This window comes from Galeopterus variegatus, unplaced genomic scaffold, assembly GCF_000696425.1.
Source record: "Galeopterus variegatus unplaced genomic scaffold, G_variegatus-3.0.2 Scaffold1592, whole genome shotgun sequence".
Taxonomy (NCBI): Eukaryota; Metazoa; Chordata; class Mammalia; order Dermoptera; family Cynocephalidae; genus Galeopterus; species Galeopterus variegatus.
This window is the reverse complement of record NW_007727703.1, coordinates 118,783-140,807: the sequence shown is the minus strand read 5'-3', so window position 1 is coordinate 140,807 and position 22,025 is coordinate 118,783. Positions and strand designations below refer to the sequence as shown.

Genomic DNA, 22,025 nt, shown 5'->3' with positions numbered 1-22,025 from the left:
GACACCCTGCCAGCACTTAATTATGGTATGGGTTGAATGAATAAGTGAGTGAATAAATAGATGAAGGAATAAATGCCACAATGATCGACCCTAATGGCTATCAGAGTGTGGGCTTCACCAATCAGATAGAAGCCCCAAAGCTGTCTTCCTCAATGTTTTTGAAGTAGAGGTGAAGGTCACAGAGAGGAAAGGACAACAGCATCTAGTGAAGAGGGAGGGATGCAGAAAGCAGTAGGGAAAAGGGAGTTTGGGTGGGCAATAGGGGTAGGGGAATTACAGAGAGCTAGCAGGCAGCCATCCCTCCACTCAAGTTTAAGCTTTCCAATGAAAACGAAAAAGGAACTCACACAATGAAAAACAAAACAAAACAAGATATGGTGTAGCTCTTTTATAATATTTTTAAAAATGATAATAATAGCCAATGATATTGAATTTCTACATATCAGGCTCTGTTCTTTGTAAATCCATGACCATTTAGATATCATTAACCTGGAGTTAATTTCAAGAGAATTGTATTCTTTCATATGGGAGGCAAAAGTTGAAAACACAGGATTCATGTAAAACACATTTGCCAGGTCCATAGTGGGGAACACAGCAGTAACTTGTTGAGTCAGCACAAGTACTTTCACCTTGAGATTTTCTCTGTTTACTCCCAGGCACTCAAGAGGTCAATGTCTAATATTAATAAACACCTCGTCTACTATTACTGGCTTTATTTTAAAACACGAAGATCTCTTTGCTTTAACAATATCCATTATATTGGGTTATAAACTATTCTAATCATTCATTATCTGGCATGACTTAATTATATTGATGTTCCTCTAATAGTAAGAAATGAAATCATGCATAGTCATAATAAATGAATGAACTATATAGTGATTTTTATCACTTGAGGGAGTGATAAGTTTACATAATCTGTATCTGACATTTATTTGGCCAAGATCTGTGTGTGTGTGTGTGTGTGTGTGTGTGTGTGTGTGTGTCTGTTTGGTCAAATTGTGCAGATAGAATTTATATCATCCTTGCTCTACAGAATCTACTGACAGAGAATGAGGAGTAATTGATCATTCATTATTTAAAGCTTTCTCCTTTGTTGTACGTGTGTAGACAACAAACCATCTAGCAGGGACAGCAAACTTTTTGTTAAGATTCATTTTTATTATTTTCATTGTCAGAGTTTCAGACAAGTTACTGCAGGTAGCAGATTTTTTTTTTTAACATGTATAATCTATAAACAGTATACTCTGAACTATTAAATTTCTTTCTTAAAATATTTAGATTTAGTGAAGTTAGTTCTTGTGACTCAGTGCATTAAGACCCAAGGTTTAATACACAAAAGAGGTGACCACACAGCTTTTTGTTAATACAGTTGTTAAGTTTGGATTCTACATAAATCCGTATTTACATCCAACCAAAGCTTTCAATTTTTTTTATACCTGCAAATATCCAGAAAAATAAATAGCGTTTGGGAAATTGCCTTCTGACATCATTTTTTTCCAACGTATCTTTTCATTATGGTACAGTTATTTAGCAATGCTCTAAGTTTCAGAAACCTCTATTGGATAAAATAGGCTGAATCTTATGTCAGCCTCTACACACCTAAATTGTGAAAAGAACTATAATTTAGTAATAAATATTAATGAATTGAAAGTCATTATCTTAAACTTATTTCAAAGGAGATGATAAAAATCTCATAATTTATAACCATAATTGAAGCTAATGGTAAAAAGCTGTATTTTTGTTTTTGTGTTTGTTTTTGTTTTTTATTAAAAAAGCAGTATCTTATTTGTGGTGAAGTTAATTATCTAAATAATTCTTTGGAAAGGGAGATTTCCAGTCTCATTTTCCTTCCTGAAGAATTATTTAGATAATTAATTAAAAAATTAAGGAGATTTTTAAATCACAAAATTCTCACCCTTCCTCTTCTCAAAACCCCTTTTCTTGGCATAAAAAAAAAAATCAAGGTATCTTCATGTTGTTATTATCTCCCTAACTGGGTCCACATTGAAGAAATATGAAACAGGTAGAGATTACTTTCAGGGAGTCCCCTGTGGACTTTATAGATTTATTTAAAAGATTATAAAAATACTAAAAGGTTTTGATTCAGAGAGTAATTAAAGATTTATAAAATATTATGGGTGTAGACTCTGAAAGGGAACTAAAACGAAGACTTCTTGTGTAACTTAATTTAGCGGCAGAGGAAGAACCCAATAAACACCAAAGCTAAATGATTCCTTGATTAGGTGTCAGGAGACTTACTAAAAGGTTTTGATTCAGAGAGTAATTAAAGAATTATAAAATAGTATGGGTGTAGACTCTGAAAGGGAACTAAAACGAAGACTTCTTGTGTAACTTAATTTAGGGGCAGAGGAAGAACCCAATAAACACCAAAGCTAAATGATTCCTTGATTAGGTGTCAGGAGACATGCATTCTGGCTCGGGACTGTCACCAGCAGCTGGGGGCTTGTCAGTCCCTCCCAGTGGAGCATCCTTAGTAAGGAATTGGACCAGTTTCACTCTAGGGGTGTATATTAAGTAAGGGAATCTATTTTGTAAGCCAAGGAGGCCATTAAAAATGGAATTATTCCCTTGCTATTATATTCCAAAGTGCTGATAATCTTAGTAGCATTTTAAGGATTAATTTAGTGCAGCTAATAGCACACTCCATTTTATTTTTATTTAACCTTGTTAAGTGCCTTAAATCTGTTTTGAACAAGCTACGTAGAGATTAATAAAATGATAAACAAATGCTTGATAACAATGACCATTTTAAGTTTGGTATAGATTAGTGATTTCTATCATAAATACACTAAATACAATACTGTATTAATTATTTTAGATTTATTTGCACTATATGAAAGATTTTTCAAGTCCAGTCTTTTTTAAGTTAAATTTCAATCTTTAGCAATGGAATTTTGGTTTTCTTAAAGGGTGTAAGATTTCCATAATATCTTCCTACAGTTTCCAGAATGACTTATCACCAACTTTATCCACAGGGTTACATTGACAGCTATATCACTTCTAATGCATGTCATATTGAGATGTGTGTTACCAATACTTTTGATCACCAACACAATAAGTGTTAAATACATATCATTTTGTTAATTAACAATTATTATTTCACTTCACCTAGAAGCTACTATTAACTTGACCATATTTTCATGACGTAGGCGTTGGTTGTATGTTAATGACGATTTCTATTTTTACCAACACGTATCTAGTCTAATGAATAGAGGCTGGAAGGTGGGAGGAGGGCAGGGGAGAGGAGGATGGATTCTTATAGGAGTCAAAGAACATTTCCTTTTGCGTGTAATGGTGTCAAGTTGTAGTCAATGTATTCTTTATCATTAAAGGTCTGAGAACTTAAAGAAAGACATTATGCAGATAAGTATTTTAGGAGGGTTAGGTGAACAGAAGTCAACTTTCCCCCTGGGGTGTAATTGAGAGGTAATGTTTCACTGCAAAGTGATTGCAGCTGGATTTGTCATTATGATGAAAGCCTTTGGTTCAAACATGAGACCAAAGAGGGTCCTTCAAATGTTAGACTTCCCCTTGCTCCAGTCCACTGAAGTACTTTTTAAAAATTCTCACTTCTTCTTTGAATTTTATTTTCATTTCCTCTACGGTAATGTGGCAGTTATCTTAACAAATGTTTTTTTATCTTCTGACCTGTAGACATTATTTTCACCTTTCAACTGCTCTTCCTAACATTGCTCCAGTCTCTTAAACCTGCACTGCTGGTTCTAGTCTGTCTTCCTTTTACTCTTGATTGCTTCTCTTCTTATACTTTCCTTATTTTATCACTTATTTTGTTCATGTTAAAGTTGGAAATACTTTGAAATGAACCCCATATTTCAGTATATAAAAGTGAGTATTATTAATCCCTGTCTTAGTTATAAAACATTACCGAAATCGTACGCTATTCTCTTTATAGAAAATCATTCTAATTATTTCACACACTGAAGATATAACAAAACCATTGTAAGAGTTTCTAATCCATACACATATTTAATGGACTCAGTTTAGGTTTCTTAGGACTTTTAATCTGGTATTTTCTCTCTCCTCCAGTCAAAGTGGATAAAAACCCACCTATTAAGGGCTCCCTCTCTGGAAAAGTCAGCCTACCTTGTCATTTTTCAACCATGCCTACCTTACCACCCAGTTACAACACCAGCGAATTTCTCCGAATCAAATGGTCCAAGATCGAAGAGGACAAAAGTGGAAAAGATTTAAAAGAGACTACTGTTCTCGTGGCCCAAAATGGGAATATCAAGATTGGTCAGGATTACAAAGGGAGAGTGGCAGTGCCTACGCATCCCGAGGACGTGGGCGACGCCTCCCTCACCATGGTCAAACTGCGTGCCAGTGATGCGGGCCTCTACCGCTGCGATGTCATGTACGGGATTGAAGACACACAAGACACGGTGTCGCTGGCTGTGGAAGGTAAGGCTTGCAGAATTTGTGAAAAGGTAGTATAACATGACACCTGGTTAAGACATGTTGTGAAACGGTACTCAAAAGTAACTGTTGTTCAGGATTTGGACACGTGGAAAAAAACATCTGTCAAACCAATAGTCCTTGCCTTTCACCAAAAATGAACTGTTATTGTTCGGAGGTCAAGGCAGGCGACGTTTTGCACAGTAACTTCATTGCTTTTATGTGGTAAAGTACAAGAGTACTTCAAAAAGTTCATGGAAAGATGGAATTAAAAGGAAATATGAATCTTTTAATGAACTTTTTGAAAACCCATTTGTATAGTATACTGGAAATAGCTAGTACCTCAAGACATGGTACATAGTTCAATATTCATAACTTCAGGGTTAAGACCTATCAGTGATTATTTTTCAAGACCATAAAAGCTGGTTTACATTTTGTTTTATTTTTCACATATGTCCAAATGCACATATTCAAATATATATGGTCATGCACCACATAACGACATTTTGGCCAAGGATAGACCACATATATGATAGTGGTCCCATAAGATTATAATGAAGCTGAAAAACTCCTACTGCCTAGTGAAGTCATAGCCATTGTGTTACCACTGCTTACAGTAACATGCTGTACAGATTTGTAGCTAGGAGTCATAGGCTGTACCATATAGCCTAGGTATATAGTAGGCCGTACCATCTAGGTTTGTGTAAGTACACTACGATGTTTGCACAATGACAGAAATTGCCTAAGGACACATTTCTCAGATATATCCCAGTCATTAAGCAATGCATGACTGTATATACACACACACACATATATATAAACACATATACACATATACATACATACACACTAAAAGCCTTTCCCTCCTTTTTTCTCACTCTCTTACTGTGATTATTAAAATCTTTTTTAAGAAATATAAATTCTAGGGGCCGGCCCGGTGGCGCACTGGATAGTGCCCCGCTTGGGAAGCGCGGCAGCACTCCCGCCCGAGGGTTCGGATCCCACATACAGACCGGTTCTGGTGGCGCACTGGATAGTGCCCCGCTTGGGAAGCACGGCAGCACTCCCGCCCGAGGGTTCGGATCCCACATACAGACCGGTTCCCGCTCACTGGCTGGGCAAGGCGCGGGAGCAATGCCGAGGGTTGCGATCCCGTTGCCGGTCCCCGGTCCGGTACAGGGGCAACACTGTGGGTTGCGATCCGTTGCCGGACACGGAAAAAGACAAAAAGAAAAAAAAAAAAAAAAATACAAATGACAGTGAAGATCCAAAATGAATATCATTACAGTTTGTGAAGAAAGGAACAGATAGTAGAATAGATGAAGTATTCAAAGATACAGTAAAAGAAAACTTTTCTGAAAAGCCTGCATATCAAAAAGAGTATACAGTGTTTCAGGAAATAAAAACCTATGAAGAACATTGTATATAAAAACATTCTGCTGAAGTTATTTAACTTCAAGAGTGAAGAAAGAATCACAGGGACACTGGGAAAGGTAAAAATTTACATATAATGTGAAAAATTTAATAAGTACCACGGTACCTACCACAGTTTCTTAAAAAGGCCAAGACTCAATAAATATTTGAATTGAATCAAAACAAGAACTTAGTGAATTTTTTTAAGGTTAATATACTAGTAGTTATCCATTAAATCTTACAATGAGACATTTTAGTTTTCCCCTCTTTTCAGTGGTGGTTTATATGTCATTTGAATTTAAGTTAGGAGACAAAGCAAAGAAAAATTGCTTTAATTGGGTACACACATAATGGCATAGCTCTTGGAAGCATAATATTTTGGCAAGTTATTAAGCAAAATTCTAATACCCAGACATGATGGAACAGATTTTCTTCTACCTTCTATTTCCCTATAAAATATTTACCTTTCAGAAATATATACAAAGGGTTTTATTTAAACTCTTTCTTGTGTAGCCAAAAGGAAATACTTTGAATTTCAGATGCAACAAACTAACTTTCTGAATATCCTTTTACCTTTGAATTCTATTGCTCCCTTCTATAAATCTATTTTTATGTTTTCCAGGCATTCACTAAATGTCCTGGACTTTTCTAACCTTTTTATCATTTATTTTAGTTAGCCTCAGATTGTACTACTCTGATTTCTCGCTTTCTTTTGTAAATGTATATTACTTTTTTTAAATCCCCAAAGGAGTTTAACAACTTCTTACAATTTTTCTTCATTAAAGAATTAGCAATGGATTTGCCCCTTGCCCTTATGAAACAATGAAAATCCTCCGCTTAATCTCCTTAGCCCCATGGGGTCTTCAAATTATTCTAGCAATTGCAGATACTTATACAGGGTGAAGTTCCCTATCCTGGTCAAGGAGGCCCCTTTGTGCCCCCTTACTGCCAATCTTCAGTGAACGTGGAAGATTTTTAATTACCAAGAAGACTATTTGAAGCTTTGATCAACATAAAACTAATTTAAAATCATTCAAATTCTTTCTTAAGCCTTAGAGATCATTTTAAGCTATCTCTCATACTTACCAGATAGCACCATATATACTTTCTGGCAATTTTAGAGGTTCTATAAAGGAAGAGATTTTCCGAAGGGCATGTGATGACTTTTTTTTTTTTTTTTTTTTGGCAAGGACTTTTATTTGAATCATGAAAGATCAGAAGTGAGAAAACGAACATTAGTTGTCAGTCATCTGCTTAGTGCCTGTGTAGGTTTTGTGTTGACACTGACCAGAGGTGCTTATCTGTGAGATGGCTAGTCTGTTCCCCTGTAATTACTTCACTGGCACACACCTGTCTTGGAAGAGAGATAACCTAAGGATGGACAGAAGGGAGAAAGTCTTATAACTACAAGTCAGGTTGTGGAAGATAGACTGTTGTCAACCCCAAGAAATTACTAGGAATAAGAGGTGAGTGGCATATATCTTGGAAACCATAATTCATTCCAAATAACAACAATGAAAGTGGTCTTAAATGGTATGACTCTTAATAAACTGTCATTCATAAGACCCAGCTGCCCCAATTTTTATTTTCCAGTGAATTCCCTGGCACATTACTTTGTCTTGCTTTGAAGTCTTGTAGAAATGAGTCATCATATTTACTTCAGTTAAAAATGGACATGCTCTTGTTGAAATGGGAAGGGAGGACCCAAAGCTCCTCCCCCTCATTGCTCTTTTCTCACTCCTTTAATAATTCCTTGAGCATGATGCACAGTTCAAAACCACTAGTTTAGGCAACCTTTTAAATACAACAAAGTGGAATTTGAGGCAAGTACCAGAATAACTTGCTTCTATTCGGTGGAGTCTGGCAAACTTTATTTCAGGCCTTCTTTGGGATAAAAACCATACATTTTATCTGTCATAGCAGAGACCTTAAGTTATGCTGGTCAGGCAGTGAATGGATAAACATTTGGTTAGTACATAGTAGGCTACCTAACATTTCAACATGCTTTATGTAATTTGACCATAAGACTAATCAAATATCATAAGTGATATTAGTTCCACTTCATGGGGAAGGAAATTAAGGCTCAGAGAGCTTGCCTTGTATATGAGTAAGAAGCAAATTAGGAATTAGAACAAGCCTTCTCTCTATACATAGCCCAGTGTCTTTTACACCCTAGTATATTCTCTCTGAATGTAAGTATCTCAATGTTTTGTTTGGAGGAAGTGGTGTTAGTGAACATTTTCATGGGATGGGTGAATGTTTCATGTGCTTCTATTGCATTGGCCCTGGGTAAAATCATGAAATAGGAAAAGTTGAACTTGTGGCCTCCTTAACTGTTTGTGTCTTCTGCAGAACCTACCCTTTAGGTGCCCAGTGTTCCTATGATAACCTGAATACTACCTGTAATTGGGACACCAATCCACCACTTGAGATTTAGTGACTTAAATCTCTTTCTTGGATTGTTTACATGTTAATAGAAAATTCCTGGCTAGGAAACTTTGTAATGGAGCAGAATGAGACACCTGGATGAATGGCATTTTTGGAGCTCTTCAAACTGCCATGACTTTGCATAATGCTACATAAAGTGAAAATAAAGAATTATCATAATGTTATTACTATGCTCCCAATTAATTTGATACATTGCTCCAATGAGAAATCTTGCATAATATGATGGGAGATTTGAACATGCCTGTAATTGTTTGCTGTTGTCCTTGTAGGGGTTGTGTTTCACTATAGGGCTGCAACCAGCAGGTACACTCTGAATTTTGAGAATGCTCAGAAGACTTGTGTGGATGTTGGGGCGGTCATAGCAACCCCAGAGCAGCTCTTTGCCGCCTATGAAGATGGATTTGAGCAGTGTGATGCAGGCTGGCTGTCTGATCAGACTGTTAGGTGAGAGGGCTGGGGCCATAGGCTTTAATTCATTAATTTGGAAGTGAGAAGAAAATGCCATTTACTAGCTTTTTGTTTCCCCAGGTATCCTATTCGGGCTCCCCGAGAAGGTTGTTATGGAGATATGAATGGGAAGGAAGGAGTCAGGACCTATGGATTTCGTGCTCCTCAGGAAACTTACGATGTGTATTGTTACGTGGATCATCTGGATGGTAAGACATTTAAGTTTCTATAGCTTCATTTGAGCTACGAAAATTGAGGAAAGGCCAGGAGCACATTGGAATAGAGCACATCTTCATGCTTGTTTGGGTTCCAAACAGCAGCATTTTGTTTAAATGACTGTATGATTTTGTGGGAAAATAAGCTTAAATTAAAGTGGAAAGGGAAGGAGGAGTGTGTAAATGATTATGCAGGTTAGAAAATGTCTTTGGTTAATGGCAGGTTTTCTTACAATCATGCTGCTCTTGGACTGTTTCCAATACACTTTTAGAGCATTAAGAATAGAAAGCTGTAAGGGTGGTACCTATTCTAGCGAGAACGTCAGGTAAAAATCCTGTGATGACAAACCACTGTGAATCCGAGTACTGATAAACATCCCGGAGCTCAACTAAATAACTTTGTAAACCAGACCAGGAGGGATTTTAAAGTTTTTCTTCCTGTTTATTTTGTTACACTAATATTCAGAGCAATCATCCATTTATTCAACCAATCGACCTAGTAAACACATTAAACCAATCAACACATTAAAAACACCTACTGCATAAGTCTTCTGCTAGTTGGTAGGGGTATGCACCCAGTTAAGATATAGCTCTTGCATTAAAGATGCTTATAGTCTAATTGAGTATGGTACTGTCATTTCTCACCTAGGTTAGAGATTCTTAAAGACAAGTTTGAGTTCCATAGTGCCAATGTTATCTAAAGGGCATAATGCAGTTTTATTAGAAAGACACGTGGAATAGAAGTTTCTATGACTTCTGAAATGGATTTTCATTGGTATTAGCAGTATCTTAGAAGCCCAGATGTATAAATAGTAGTATTAAATTGAATTGTATTTTTAATTTTGGCCAGGTACACGTAAAAAGAATGACCTCAGTTTTCTTATGTGTAAAATGAAAAGGTTGGCCTAGAAAATATTTTTTTAGAATTTCAAATACATATTTCAATGAATTTAATTTTATATATTAAATGGATACAAAATACGTTTTTGCTCTTCCTAAATGTGTTATAAATGATCATCACGATTTACTTGATATAGTCAACTAGTACTTCCTTTGTTTGGGATCTATATGTTTTGTGACCTCTTTTCCCACTAGGTAACACATTAAAAACGAGTATCAAAATAAGTCAAACATGGAACTAGACCTTTAAATAGCTGTATTACAGAGTGTAAATCAACAATTCAAAAAATAACTAGGCACATTCAATCACATTGTTCTTATTAAAAGAACTAGATAATTTCTATGGTCCTTTCCAACATTAAAATTCTGAGATTCTATGATTCCATACGTTGAATAAATAACCTCAGTGCCTGAAAGGTAGAATATAAACAGCTTATATTTTCCTAATGCCTTCACTAAATTTTAATAGAAAGATCTGCTTTCAAGAAAGTTGTTTACATATGGTTCTCTAGCATCTTAGCATTCTTACCAAAACTTCACATGCTAACAACTTCCATTTTTGTATAGATGAAAAGGGAAAACATATATAACATACATGGTTAATACACATGTAAACCTAGAGCTTTTCTCTTCCCTTTATTTTAATTGATTTTTAAAAACAGAATAGGAGATGGTTGGCAGGAGAATCTGGTTCTAGGAAATAAATTTGGCTATTGTTATTTCAGTAAGGTAGAAATTTATATCAGTATTTTAATTTAGAAATATCTACGAGTGATAGTTATAAAATATCTGGAACCGAACCAGAGGTAGTTTTTGAAAAAGTATATGTAAGAGTTAATTGACCTAAAAGATCTTCACCAAATACTATTGAAATGGTGGGGTTTTAGGTACAAATCCATGGCCTGATCTAAATATGATCAAGCATCCCAAGCCAGACTCCTTTATGGAAAGGCAGGCTTATGTACTCATGAGATCACCAGCAGGAGAGGCTACTAGAATCCTACTATCTAAGGCTAATAGACTCCCCAACTTCAAAAGAATTCTTTCAAGCACAAAAGAGCCTTCTGAAGAAGTCTCAGAAATTCCAGGCCCTCTGCAAGTACTATCTGAAGTAATTTTAGCAGGTCTTGTTGGTAGAAGTCCTGCCAAGGATCTCCTATCCACACAGCACCCACTGAGAGCAGGATCCCCTATATTCTGCTCCAGAGTGTCCTAGCCAGTGTTCAGGAATTAGGCTCTGTCAGAAGAGTAGATCTGAGAATGTATGCATAGACCACAATGAAGAAGGGTTTACTAGTCTTATAGAGGTTCTTTCCACCTCCATAAGCATAGTCACTTCTAAGGCAAATCTTATGCAAAAAATCAGATTTTGGCCCTATGCAACCCAGCTGTATTTTATGAAGTTATTTTGAATAAATTTTGCACATATTTGATGGCTGAAAACTGGTAATATGGAATAGAACATAACCTTAGTTAGGGAATTTGTACCAAATCAACAGAATTTGAATCTTTTGGTTTTAGTATGCAAAAGTTGAAAAAGAAAGGTAAAATAATCTGTTCAAATACTAGTTGAAGAACTGGCTGAAGTTCTGAAATTCGTGTCAGGAAAGTAACAAGGCTTTTGTTTGTTTCCTAGAAGAAACTTGACAATTCTGGAGGATACTCAGCATGTTTTTGGTGACATTATTGTAGAAAGTTTTCCTCCTTGTTTCATGGTCCTTGGAATAATTAGCAAATCTTTGGACACTGCTCTTTTCTCTCTTAACTTGAAATTGTACTGGGATGGGGGAAAAAAGAGAACTTTTATGGCTGATGATATAAGAGGAAGATCACAAGATCATTCTTGTAAGGTTTCTCTTATTGTTTTACTGAAGTATATGTCTTCCCTTTGAAGTAAAGATCATTGGCCAAATGTGAGTTGGTAAAAAACTCTCGCAGAAAATTTAATACATAAAATTACATCTGGTATTTCAATTGCTACATTGATAAAAGATCATTTAAAGGTGAGCCAAAATTCCTCATAAGAGATATTGCTATATTGATGGGTCTAATAATTCCCACCCATATTTTATTGTACTTTGGGGAGTCAAGTGTGTATGTATGAGTCATGGTAGGGGCAGTAAAAATTAGAGAGATCGATTTACTCAGAATGCGTGTGATGGAACGTATACACAGGAGTTATGAGCCAAGGTGCAATTACTTTAGTTCAAAAGCCATATTATTCCAGATGGTCTAATGAAAAAGTCAATTAAGTAGAAAATGAAACCTTGTTCAAAAAGGCAATTATTTTTTGGTTTTAACATAGTTATTTATTGTGAAAGATATTTAGTTGACAAAATGTTGACCTTCTGTTTTTTTCTTCTTTCTGGTTTTATAATGTCATATTTATCCTGACATATGTGTTCCTCTATAAAATTCAAATAATTACATTCATTTAAATCCAGCCAATTTGGGGGGAAAAAACTAATCTGGTTCTTTTTCTTTGGTGGTGATTATAACCCACAGTTATGCATGTGAATATAATACACAATTCTATTTTTAAAAACCATCTAGTAAGTACAAAAGTAACTTCATTAGTTATACCCTAGTTTATTAGAAAGCATTTCAATATTAGCTTGTTCTTAGGAATGGTCTAGAAGTTATGATGACTTATTAAACATGATTCAGTAACAGAACACTGTTATTAAGAAATTAATAGAATTAGGATTCTAAAAAAGGGATCTAGGAAATAAGATTCATAAAATAATCCTTATTAAGAAGTTTAATCTGTGTTTCCTAGTAAGGTAGACTTGGAAAACATTGAGAGGGCTTTAGAGTAGAGTTGAGATGATTAAATTGTTCAGAAAATTAGGTAAAGAATTGGGATTATTTAGGAATGGTAAAGACAATGCTGAGAGAGGACTCTTGGGAGGCAGTTAAGTTCTTCATCATTAAGAATAGGAAGGGCCTTGGTTGAGTCCCAGTTTTTTCATTTATTAGTTGTGAGATCCTGGGCAAGGCTTTACGTTTCTAGGCTCCAGTGTTTTCTTCTGTGAAATGGGAGTGATATGAATATTTTCTTTTTAGTCCTGGTGTGAAGACTGAATGAGATAATGGGTAAAGCTTTTATCATGGTATGTGGCACAAAGTAAGTGCTCAATAAATAACAGCTGTTATTATAGTTATGGATATAGGAGAGGTTCTTTATTTCCACTGAATTCATAAGAAGAGGAAAGGAGTTAGGATTACATCTCTGTGAATTAGGTTCAGTATAATGAAAACTTTCTGAATATGAATATTGTTAAATATGGAAAGAATCCTGACAGGCTGTAAAATTTCTTCTCTAGAGGTTTTTGAAAAATAGAATTGATCTGAAATGTAATGAGTGCAATGCTCTATCGAAGTCTGTTTGAATCACAGTGTTTTGAAGGATATAGAAAGTAATCTGAAATGGGCCACTTTATGAAGAAGGGTCATTTTGAACATGATAAATGACTAAATGCTTGAACATTATCGAATAATTAAAAATAACACTGTGGAAAAATAAGAATTCCTATTTCACTCCCTCTAAATTGTCTGAAATAAGTTTATGCTTTGATGAGGACGTTATCTTCCAGAATCACAGTGTTCAGAATAATCTGGTGTCTGTATCCCTACAGAAGATCATGAACACACAAATGTGCCCAGTTTCCACTGGAGAATTAAATACTTCTGAAAGTGCTTTGTGAGTTAATGTATTTCTATGCCAAAAACTGGCAGTTTTTGTGCCCAGTTTCCACTGGAGGATTAAATACTTCTGAAAGTGCTTTGTGAGTTAATGTATTTCTATGCCAAAAACTGGCAGTTTTTTAAGAAGTATGTGGGTCCAGTTATAAAGCAAAAAATAATTCTTAAATAATATAGATAAGAGTTTGTTGGAAGGAATGGAGTATAATATAAGTATTTCAGACAAAAAACTCCACAAGCTTTCAAGGAATCTTCAATTCCTTTTTAGTGAAATTGACTATTTTATTATTATTTTTTATGGTAGTAGGTACCTGTAAGAAAATAGTTTCCTTTTTACAGGCATTTAATTCTCCCAACAGATAAATCAGAGGGTGGCAGATGAGGTCATGGTTGGCCCACTTAGTTCCCTTGCAAATAAGTCAATACTTCCTGTCTTGTCCCAGACCTGAAAAATGATTGGTTCAGAAGCTCTTTGCACCTCTGACATGGGCACCCTTAGGAACCTACCTCCTATCCTCCTATAGCTTGTATTTTGTATGTAGCCCTGCCCTTTGGTTTTACCTTACCTGGATTAACTACTACCCTACTATTCTAATTTGTCTGCTTTTACACCAGCTTCCCAGCACTTTGACAGACCTGTGCTGTGGACTTTCTCTTTCATCTCATTTTTCCTAGGTCCTAGCTGATCTCTCTCACCCGTATCATCTCTGAACCTTGAATATATGACTATAATCACTCTCCTACAAATATTTGCTTACACTTTACTCTCTCCTAGTTAACTATGGGTCTTTGTATCCCCAATATGTCCTTGGCACATAGTGGGTGCTCCATTGGTGGAGCTGAATAAATGAATGAACTAATGAATTAACATTCAAAATATAAGTGCCTGCCCTACTCACTTTCCTTTATTTACACCTGCTTCTTGGATAGCTTCATGCTTCTCCAGGCTTTATTGGTGTTCAACTTGCTTCCTAATTTTTCATAGCTTCAATTTCCTTATTAATTTGTTTAATTTCATTTTTGTTCTCTTGTATGTAAATTGTAAGTCAAGTATTCTGAGGCACAAAAGAACACCACAAGAACAAAGAAATAAATTTCTAGTTTTGCACGTCTGACTCCAAACTCTCTTCCAAATTCCACACATGTATTTCTAGTTCGTGAATCATTTTTGTGTTTCATCTCTGGTTTTGATTCTTACAAATAGTCCTCATACCTTTAAAGTCCTTCAAAGGACCTGTTTTACGACCATCAAAGCACTTAAATGCCATCATCATGGAATTCCCCTACTCAAAATTGTGTGTTGGTTTTCTTGTGCACCTTCCTCCATAAGCACCAACTGCCTGGTCTTCAAAGCCCCTGAAACCTGGTCTATATAACCTACTCGACCTCGTTTCTCTCATTCCAACACACGCCCTTCTTCTTTCCAACATGCTGATCTTTCCTGTGCTTGAAAACTTACTGCTTCTAGAAACCCTTCTTTGGTTATTCCATCTCACACTGAGATTTCTTGACTCTAAACTCCTACTTTACTTAATTTCACATGTTCGGTTGTTTAATTGTTTTCTGGTTGCTTTGTGTTCTTTTAACATAAAATGTTATCTATCAGTCTTATTTCTGCAAAATTATTGTAAGCTCCTACTAGAGTTAAGGCTATAAACTTCTCTATCTCGCCCAACCATAGTCAGGAGCCTATTCCAGTCACGGACACATAATAGGTACCCAAGAGATTCTTGGTGCTAATTGCAGTATTTCTCCAGTCTTTGTCTCTTTTGGAAACTGTCTTCTACCACCACCTTTCCATTTTGATAACATTTGAAAAAAATGCTTTGGTTTGTTCAGAGAAGTTACTTAAGATCTTTTTTTTTTTTAACCATTACTGGAGCACCATGATGCTAATTTTTCTCTTTGAATTTCTCCTTCTCCTCTCAGTCTAACCATTACTGGAGCACGATGATGCTAATTTTTCTCTTTGAATTTCTCCTTCTCCTCTCAGTCTTTTCTATAGTGTCTCTTAGAAATGATTCATTCCCAGGGACACTTCTTTCTGTCCTCTCACAGTAATTTCCCTTTCGCCCCTCCCCATCCATAACCATTACTGGAGCACCATGATGCTAATTTTTCTCTTTGAATTTCTCCTTCTCCTCTCAGTCTTTTCTATAGTGTCTCTTAGAAATGATTCCTTCCCAGGGACACTTCTTTCTGTCCTCTCACAGTAATTTCCCTTTCGCCCCTCCCCATCCATTCTTTCTAGCAAATTATCCATTCTGGGATTTGTTCTCTTGTACTTGTTCACAAATTACAGGTTATTTTTTTCTATTGCTTCCTGGTGTTAAAATCCAGGATAGCTCTGTCACCTCTATGACTTGTCTAATGCCTCTTTCTTCCTTGTGCCTTACCTAGAGCCAAAAATAACTTTTCCTTTTTGTTACTTTATGAACATCTTTTCATATGAAAAGTTAAAAATTTAGGTTAAGGCCTGAATGTCATTAAATAGGCCTTAGCGCAGGGCTTAGTCCTAGGTTTTAGTGTTTCTTTAGACCAGAGTCAGATATCAGCTCTGGAAACTGTGCGATTTTGGCTAAGAAAAGCCAAAAAAATCAAAACTGGATTGGTTCTCCTATGTTGACCTGAGGCCATATTGTTCCTGTCAAACCAAATAACTCGTTCAGTCTCTTACATATTTGGAATACTCAGAAACCCAGAAATTTTTTAGAACCTCTTTCTTACTCTAATTAAAATCCATTCCTCTGTCAATGGGAAAGAAGGAGTTTAGACATCTTGAAACCATAAAAATATTTTTAAATTTCAGTGGGGGCTTCTTGTGTCTTTAAACTTTTTAAATTGACATACATGAGATCTTGTGAGTCACACATTGACAAATATGCAGATTCCTTTTCAAATGAGAGTAATCTGATTTAGAGAACATTAGTTATCACAGCAAACAAATGATAATACTCTAATAATTAATTATAGGTTAAAGTTTCCAAAATCCGAAGTCTATGCTTTAAGCCATATTATGCTTCTACTTCAGCCTAAGACAAGTGAGAAATTTGAAAGGTGCCAACCTAGTTTGCTAGTCTTATTACTTCCAAATTAGAAACATAAACCCTGGTTCTAAAGTGGAGTGAAGTTATTCTGGCTGTCCCAGAGTTTTCTTGTCACTATTAACAGAAAGTTGGCCTTTGTGGAGATTAAAGAGTCACATCTAAGGGGGAATTGACATGCTTTTCAATTATCTACAAATATTGGCCCTTAAAAGGTTATATAGCAGTATACGTTAGCTATTAACCAAACATGTACAGCTGATGGATTTTGTGATTCAGAGGATAATGAGCTTTAGTCTGTGCTCCTTTTATCTTGTGTATATAGACAGAGACAAAAATGAGAGAGAGAAAGAAGAAAAATAAACTTTTGAAAAAACTTAAAAGTCTGACACTTCAAAGCTAATAATTATGTTGAATTGTTGTAATCACCTTGATACTTGATATATTCCATAAGTGGTTTTATTATATGAGTATTTAGAAGCTCATTTGATGTAACTGCTTCCAGCTCACTCATCACATGTACTTTGCATTCATTTATTATTTATAATATTCCATTTTGATGCAAATAGCAAGGAAATGTAAAAACATTTACAAATCTTGAACTTGCATAGTGAAAAAACAAAACAGGGAGTTCTGTTCCCAAATGGAAAAAGGGTATCATAATTAGTTTATGAGAACTGATTTTCAGACCAAACAGTTCAGTGTAGTAGGATTATGAGCACAAATGAACAGAAGAAACAAACATTTATCAAACCACTCAACAAATGAAATATACAAAGCAAGAAAACTGGTGAGATCTCAGCTTTGACCACCACAGGGGGCAGCCCATTAGCTGTAGTCTAGGAAAGAATTGCATAATTACCTGTGATCAATGTCCTCTTTCACCGTGGTGTTAGCAAGGAGTTGTCAGTGGGAGAGAAAGATTCTATCCTAGCTTTGCTCTAGACTCAAGGCTCTTTAATAATTTTGCTGAGTGACTCCTGGGTGTAAACTCTAGCTTTTGAACACTGGATCATTTTTAATGTTTTGATTTGTTTCCATCATTGCTTGCTGTTTCAGCATGTGTCATTTTTGAGTGTGCCAAGAAGCAGCTTTTCCATTTAGCAATCAGGAGGGTGGAAAAAGAATAGGCATGGTCCACTTTCCAGAGAATCTTGTAGCAGCTAATGGTCAAATTAAAGTATTTTTTCCTTTAATATTTCTGATGATGTTAATTCCCATGATTAAGATGAATTTAATTTGTGAAATGTCACCAGATATTAAAGTCTCACCAATAATGTCTTTCAGTTTCTTCTAGAGCATCCCTGGAAAGTTGAAATAACAGAAATGATTCAAAGTCACAAGCATTTGACTTGAAATTTTGGAAAAATATGGCTTAAGATACTGCATATATGTTTTCCATATACATATGCAAATTATACTGTGTACGAAATCCTCTGTTCTGGATTATATTTTATATGTACACTAATGGGAATGTATATGTATAGACCTCAATTAATTCTTACTTATAACAACTTGAATTAACTTGACATTTTTAATCTTAAGTAATTCATTATTTTGTGTATATAAAAATATTTTGTGTCTTTCCTGACATTTTATTTGCTCTCTTTAAATAAGAGAAAAGTGAAATATTCTCTTAGGTAGATAACATTTAGAAACATGTTCTAAATCTGTGCTGTAGTTACAAATTTGATAAGTGTCCTATAGATGTTGCTGCTTTGATGAGGCCACTCACTCCTGGAACTTAACAGTAGACTTCTTGTCAAACCATGAAAAAGCTGCTTGTTTTCCAGGAGGACAACTATCCAATAAATCTAAATGTATGTTAAATTATTCATGTACAAGCATCCAGGGGTAGAGATAGAACACACCTTGTCCTGTGCTAATAAAATAGGCATTTTCTCGCACAGAAGGCTTTGTACAGCCCCCCCTCTAATTCTAAAGGTGGTACTGTAATTAAAAACTCAGAAGGATCTTTTATTATTCACATCAGAGGCACAAAGGTGCCTTTAAGATGCCCTCGGGGTAGGAGCTTACACAGCTGGGCCAATTAACTATGTTGAGAGAGAGAGAGCAACTCAGCGAGTGGACCAGCTTGCTACGCTTGATTTCCCATGTTTGCAGTGATCAATGGCTTTCTCTTTGTCTTGTTCCTTTGGTTCCTGATTTGGCTTTGTCTCTAGACTTTAGATTTTATCTTTTGATGCGTCCTCATATGACCATTCATTTTTTGGAACTAAGATTTATATTACTGTTATTGGCCCAAACTTACTTTCTGTCCAATTTCATTCCCCTGTGCTATATAGTTTAGAACATATATGAGGGTACTTCAAAAAGTTTGTGGAAAAATAGAATTGAAAGATCATATGAATTTTTCCATGAACTTTTTTGAAGTACCCTCGTAATTTGACCATTAAATAATTCCTGACTATGTATTTAAAAACTGAAAGTAGATCAATAGAGTCTTTGAAAATGTTAACATCTTGATGACTTTTCTCAGTGTAAAAGTGGTCACTATGTAGCTTAAAAATCTGCATTTCTCAGTGGGAGATGGGATTGAAAGACTTGCTCCTGTAATTTATTATTGCGGAGAAAGCCTGCTGCTTTTTATCTGCTGCACCTTGGTTTACTTTTTGCAAAATGGAGCTTCTTTTTTAAAAAATTAGCTCCTTCGTGTTTGGCTTAAATTGCTGTCTTAGACACTTCATCAGAGTTCCCTGCTCTGCCTTATTTCCTTTCTTGCTCACTTGCAATCTTTTACCCAACTGGGAGGCAATTGACTTCTTATACACTGTGTTTTGAACTCTCCTGCTTTGCTTCTGTCTTGGTTACCTGGTCTACTCACTCTGCTTCTGTCTTGAGCAGATTGACACATAGACTACCAGAAACTTAATACCAAGTTATGTTTATTGTAAATCAATTGAGATTCCTCTCCTTGATTGAAACACACATGTCTTTAGAGCAATGTTTTCAAACTGTTCCATGAAACAGATCGATGTACGGATGTTCTGGCCTTAATATTTGTAGGTTGATATGTAGAAAGGACAGAAGTTAGAACATTTAACTTACCACATTGGTGTAGGTTGATGGTTAATTGTAAGAGATTAAAGACATACTAAAATAACTCTATAGTGTAGATGCTTCACTATATCATAAAGTTTTTGAGGTGAACATAGCTCAATGCATGACTCAGGAAGGCTTATATAATTATTCTTTGGAACGGAATTAAAGTAAACGTTTTTCTTTTCCTTTTTTCATTATGCTGAAATGAACAACAATTATGCCATGTGTGATAATCACACATTATCTTTGTAAATGAGTGCTTTCAATCCTCACCTTAAGGTAAACTCAGTTGATTCCAGTGAAATCTTCCTTTTCCTATCTGAGTTGCATAAAACCCAATGGTGATGTTTCTCTCAATATTTAAAATTTTTTTTTCTTTGCAATGTTTGAAAAGTTCCTACATATAAAGGAAAAGGAAAATAGTAGGTCTTAGGGATAAACAATTTTATCAAAGTAGTAAAATCATTATTTTATGGGTATTGAACAGGTAAATGGAAATTGCATCCTCCAAACAATTAAATTAAAATCAGAGTCAACAAGTGTTTCTATAGAAAAGTTCTATAGGTAGGTCTGAATTGATTTAATAATGAAAAGGGAATTCCCTTTTTAACCTGACAGCACCTACTGAAACCTTTCTTTCCTTTAATACCACAAACATGTTTGCTGTTTAAAACTGGAACACCAGTTACCCATGAAATCACACTGTCATTTTGCCTCATAAGCCCTTTGGTCTGGTCCAATTTGGAGAAGTTGATGTTCTGCTACGTAAAGACTAACGGTGCTATTTGGAGAAGTGAAGTTCTACTCAGTGGATTATATTTCTTTGCCCTTCTCTGGTTGGCTGATCACTCTTTCCTTAAGGGGAATAGTAGTTTTGCCTCAATGTAGAAATGTCTCACACGTGGGAAACTAAGGCAACAAAACTGACACTCCAGCTGTAATAACAAGTCCAAGCATTCTACCTTTGAGGGAGAAGTCTTGGCACATTGCCCTCTTTCACACTTGCGTCCCTTTCAAGCCTAAATGCAGTGTGACACTGAGGTGAAAGAGGCTGCTCGGGGTGACGTACTTTCTCGTCTGCCTCTCTCCATGTTGCTTTGAGCCATGTCCATAGGTGACACAAAATGCCTGCTGCAGGCAGCAGCAGCTACCCAACGCTGTGCAACAGAGTTGCTTTATTTAATGTGCTGCTTGGGAAGGATGGAAGAAAAAGAACACCTCGTTTCTTAATGAAGATTTGAAATGCCATTCATCCAACAAATATTATTGAATACATACTATGTAACTCGTACTGTGGCCCTTACTATTTTAAAATTTTTTAAGGAGGGAGACATTATGGGAGTGGGGAGGGGGAACTTGTTCTTACAGTGTATTTTTGGATTTGAGATTACTGTCCTTTGCCAAACTAGATAATTAAGTATAAAAACTTACTGCCACCTCTACCACCTTTTTTCAGTAGATACATTTAATTTTTCTTTCTCTTCCTCAAATAGCTTTTAATTGGGATTTGGCTTTGTTTTGTCAGTAGCAATTTTAGATTTATAGTGATAAAAGGTGTTATGTGTGCCTTGGTCATTTTTCCCAACGAATTTTTCCTGTTTTATAAAGCTGTCACATACTCAGAGAAAACTATTCATTTTAAACAATTGCTTGTTACATCTCGATTTAGTCAGGTGAAGATCCAATTCATGAGAGCTCTTCACATCCCTGTCTAATATATCATAGAGTCAAAGATCAGCCTTGGTGAGATGTAGACAGGGCCCACAGCTGCTACAATAATAAGCTATCAATATTTTAGCATCTTCTCTATCTCATTTTTTATTCCTCCTCCTGACTGCTATATTTGCTTAGATGGTCTCTAATTCTGCCTCTGTCTTTCAGCCACTTGTGCTTATATGTGAAAAGCATCTTTTACTCGGAATTGAATTTATTTTAGCAAATTGTTGTTAGTTACCCAAGTAAAATTCCAATTTAACAAATTGTCTCTAATTCTGCCTCTGTCTTTCAGCCACTTGTGCTTATATGTGAAAAGCATCTTTTACTCGAAATTGAATTTATTTTAGCAAATTGTTGTTAGTTACCCAAGTAAAATTCCAATTTAACAAATTCTGAAATTTCTATAATATTTTATTGTAACATGTTAAATGACAATGAATATACCCTCTGCTAAGTGGACCTGTTAATGAACAAAGTAAATGTCCAGACTTTCCTTGTTAATCGATCAGCAAATATATAGTAAAAGTGTCTTGAATATAGCTAGCACTTATGGTGTCTTTGTGAGAGTTAAAAAAAAAAGTACACACACACACACACACACACACACACACACACACACACACACACACACACACAC

At 35.6% G+C, this 22,025-nt stretch overlaps 1 protein-coding gene across 3 annotated transcripts in view; it reads left to right on the top strand.

The window, feature by feature from the left end:
- Positions 1-22,025, top strand: part of VCAN (versican) — a 110,155-nt gene that overhangs the window by 14,192 nt on the left and 73,938 nt on the right. For all 3 annotated transcript variants that reach the window (XM_008577865.1, XM_008577864.1, XM_008577863.1), the window contains 3 exons: positions 4,069-4,443; positions 8,568-8,742; positions 8,827-8,954. In XM_008577865.1, coding sequence (XP_008576087.1) covers positions 4,069-4,443; positions 8,568-8,742; positions 8,827-8,954 — 678 coding nt within the window. The remainder of the gene's footprint in view (positions 1-4,068; positions 4,444-8,567; positions 8,743-8,826; positions 8,955-22,025) is intronic.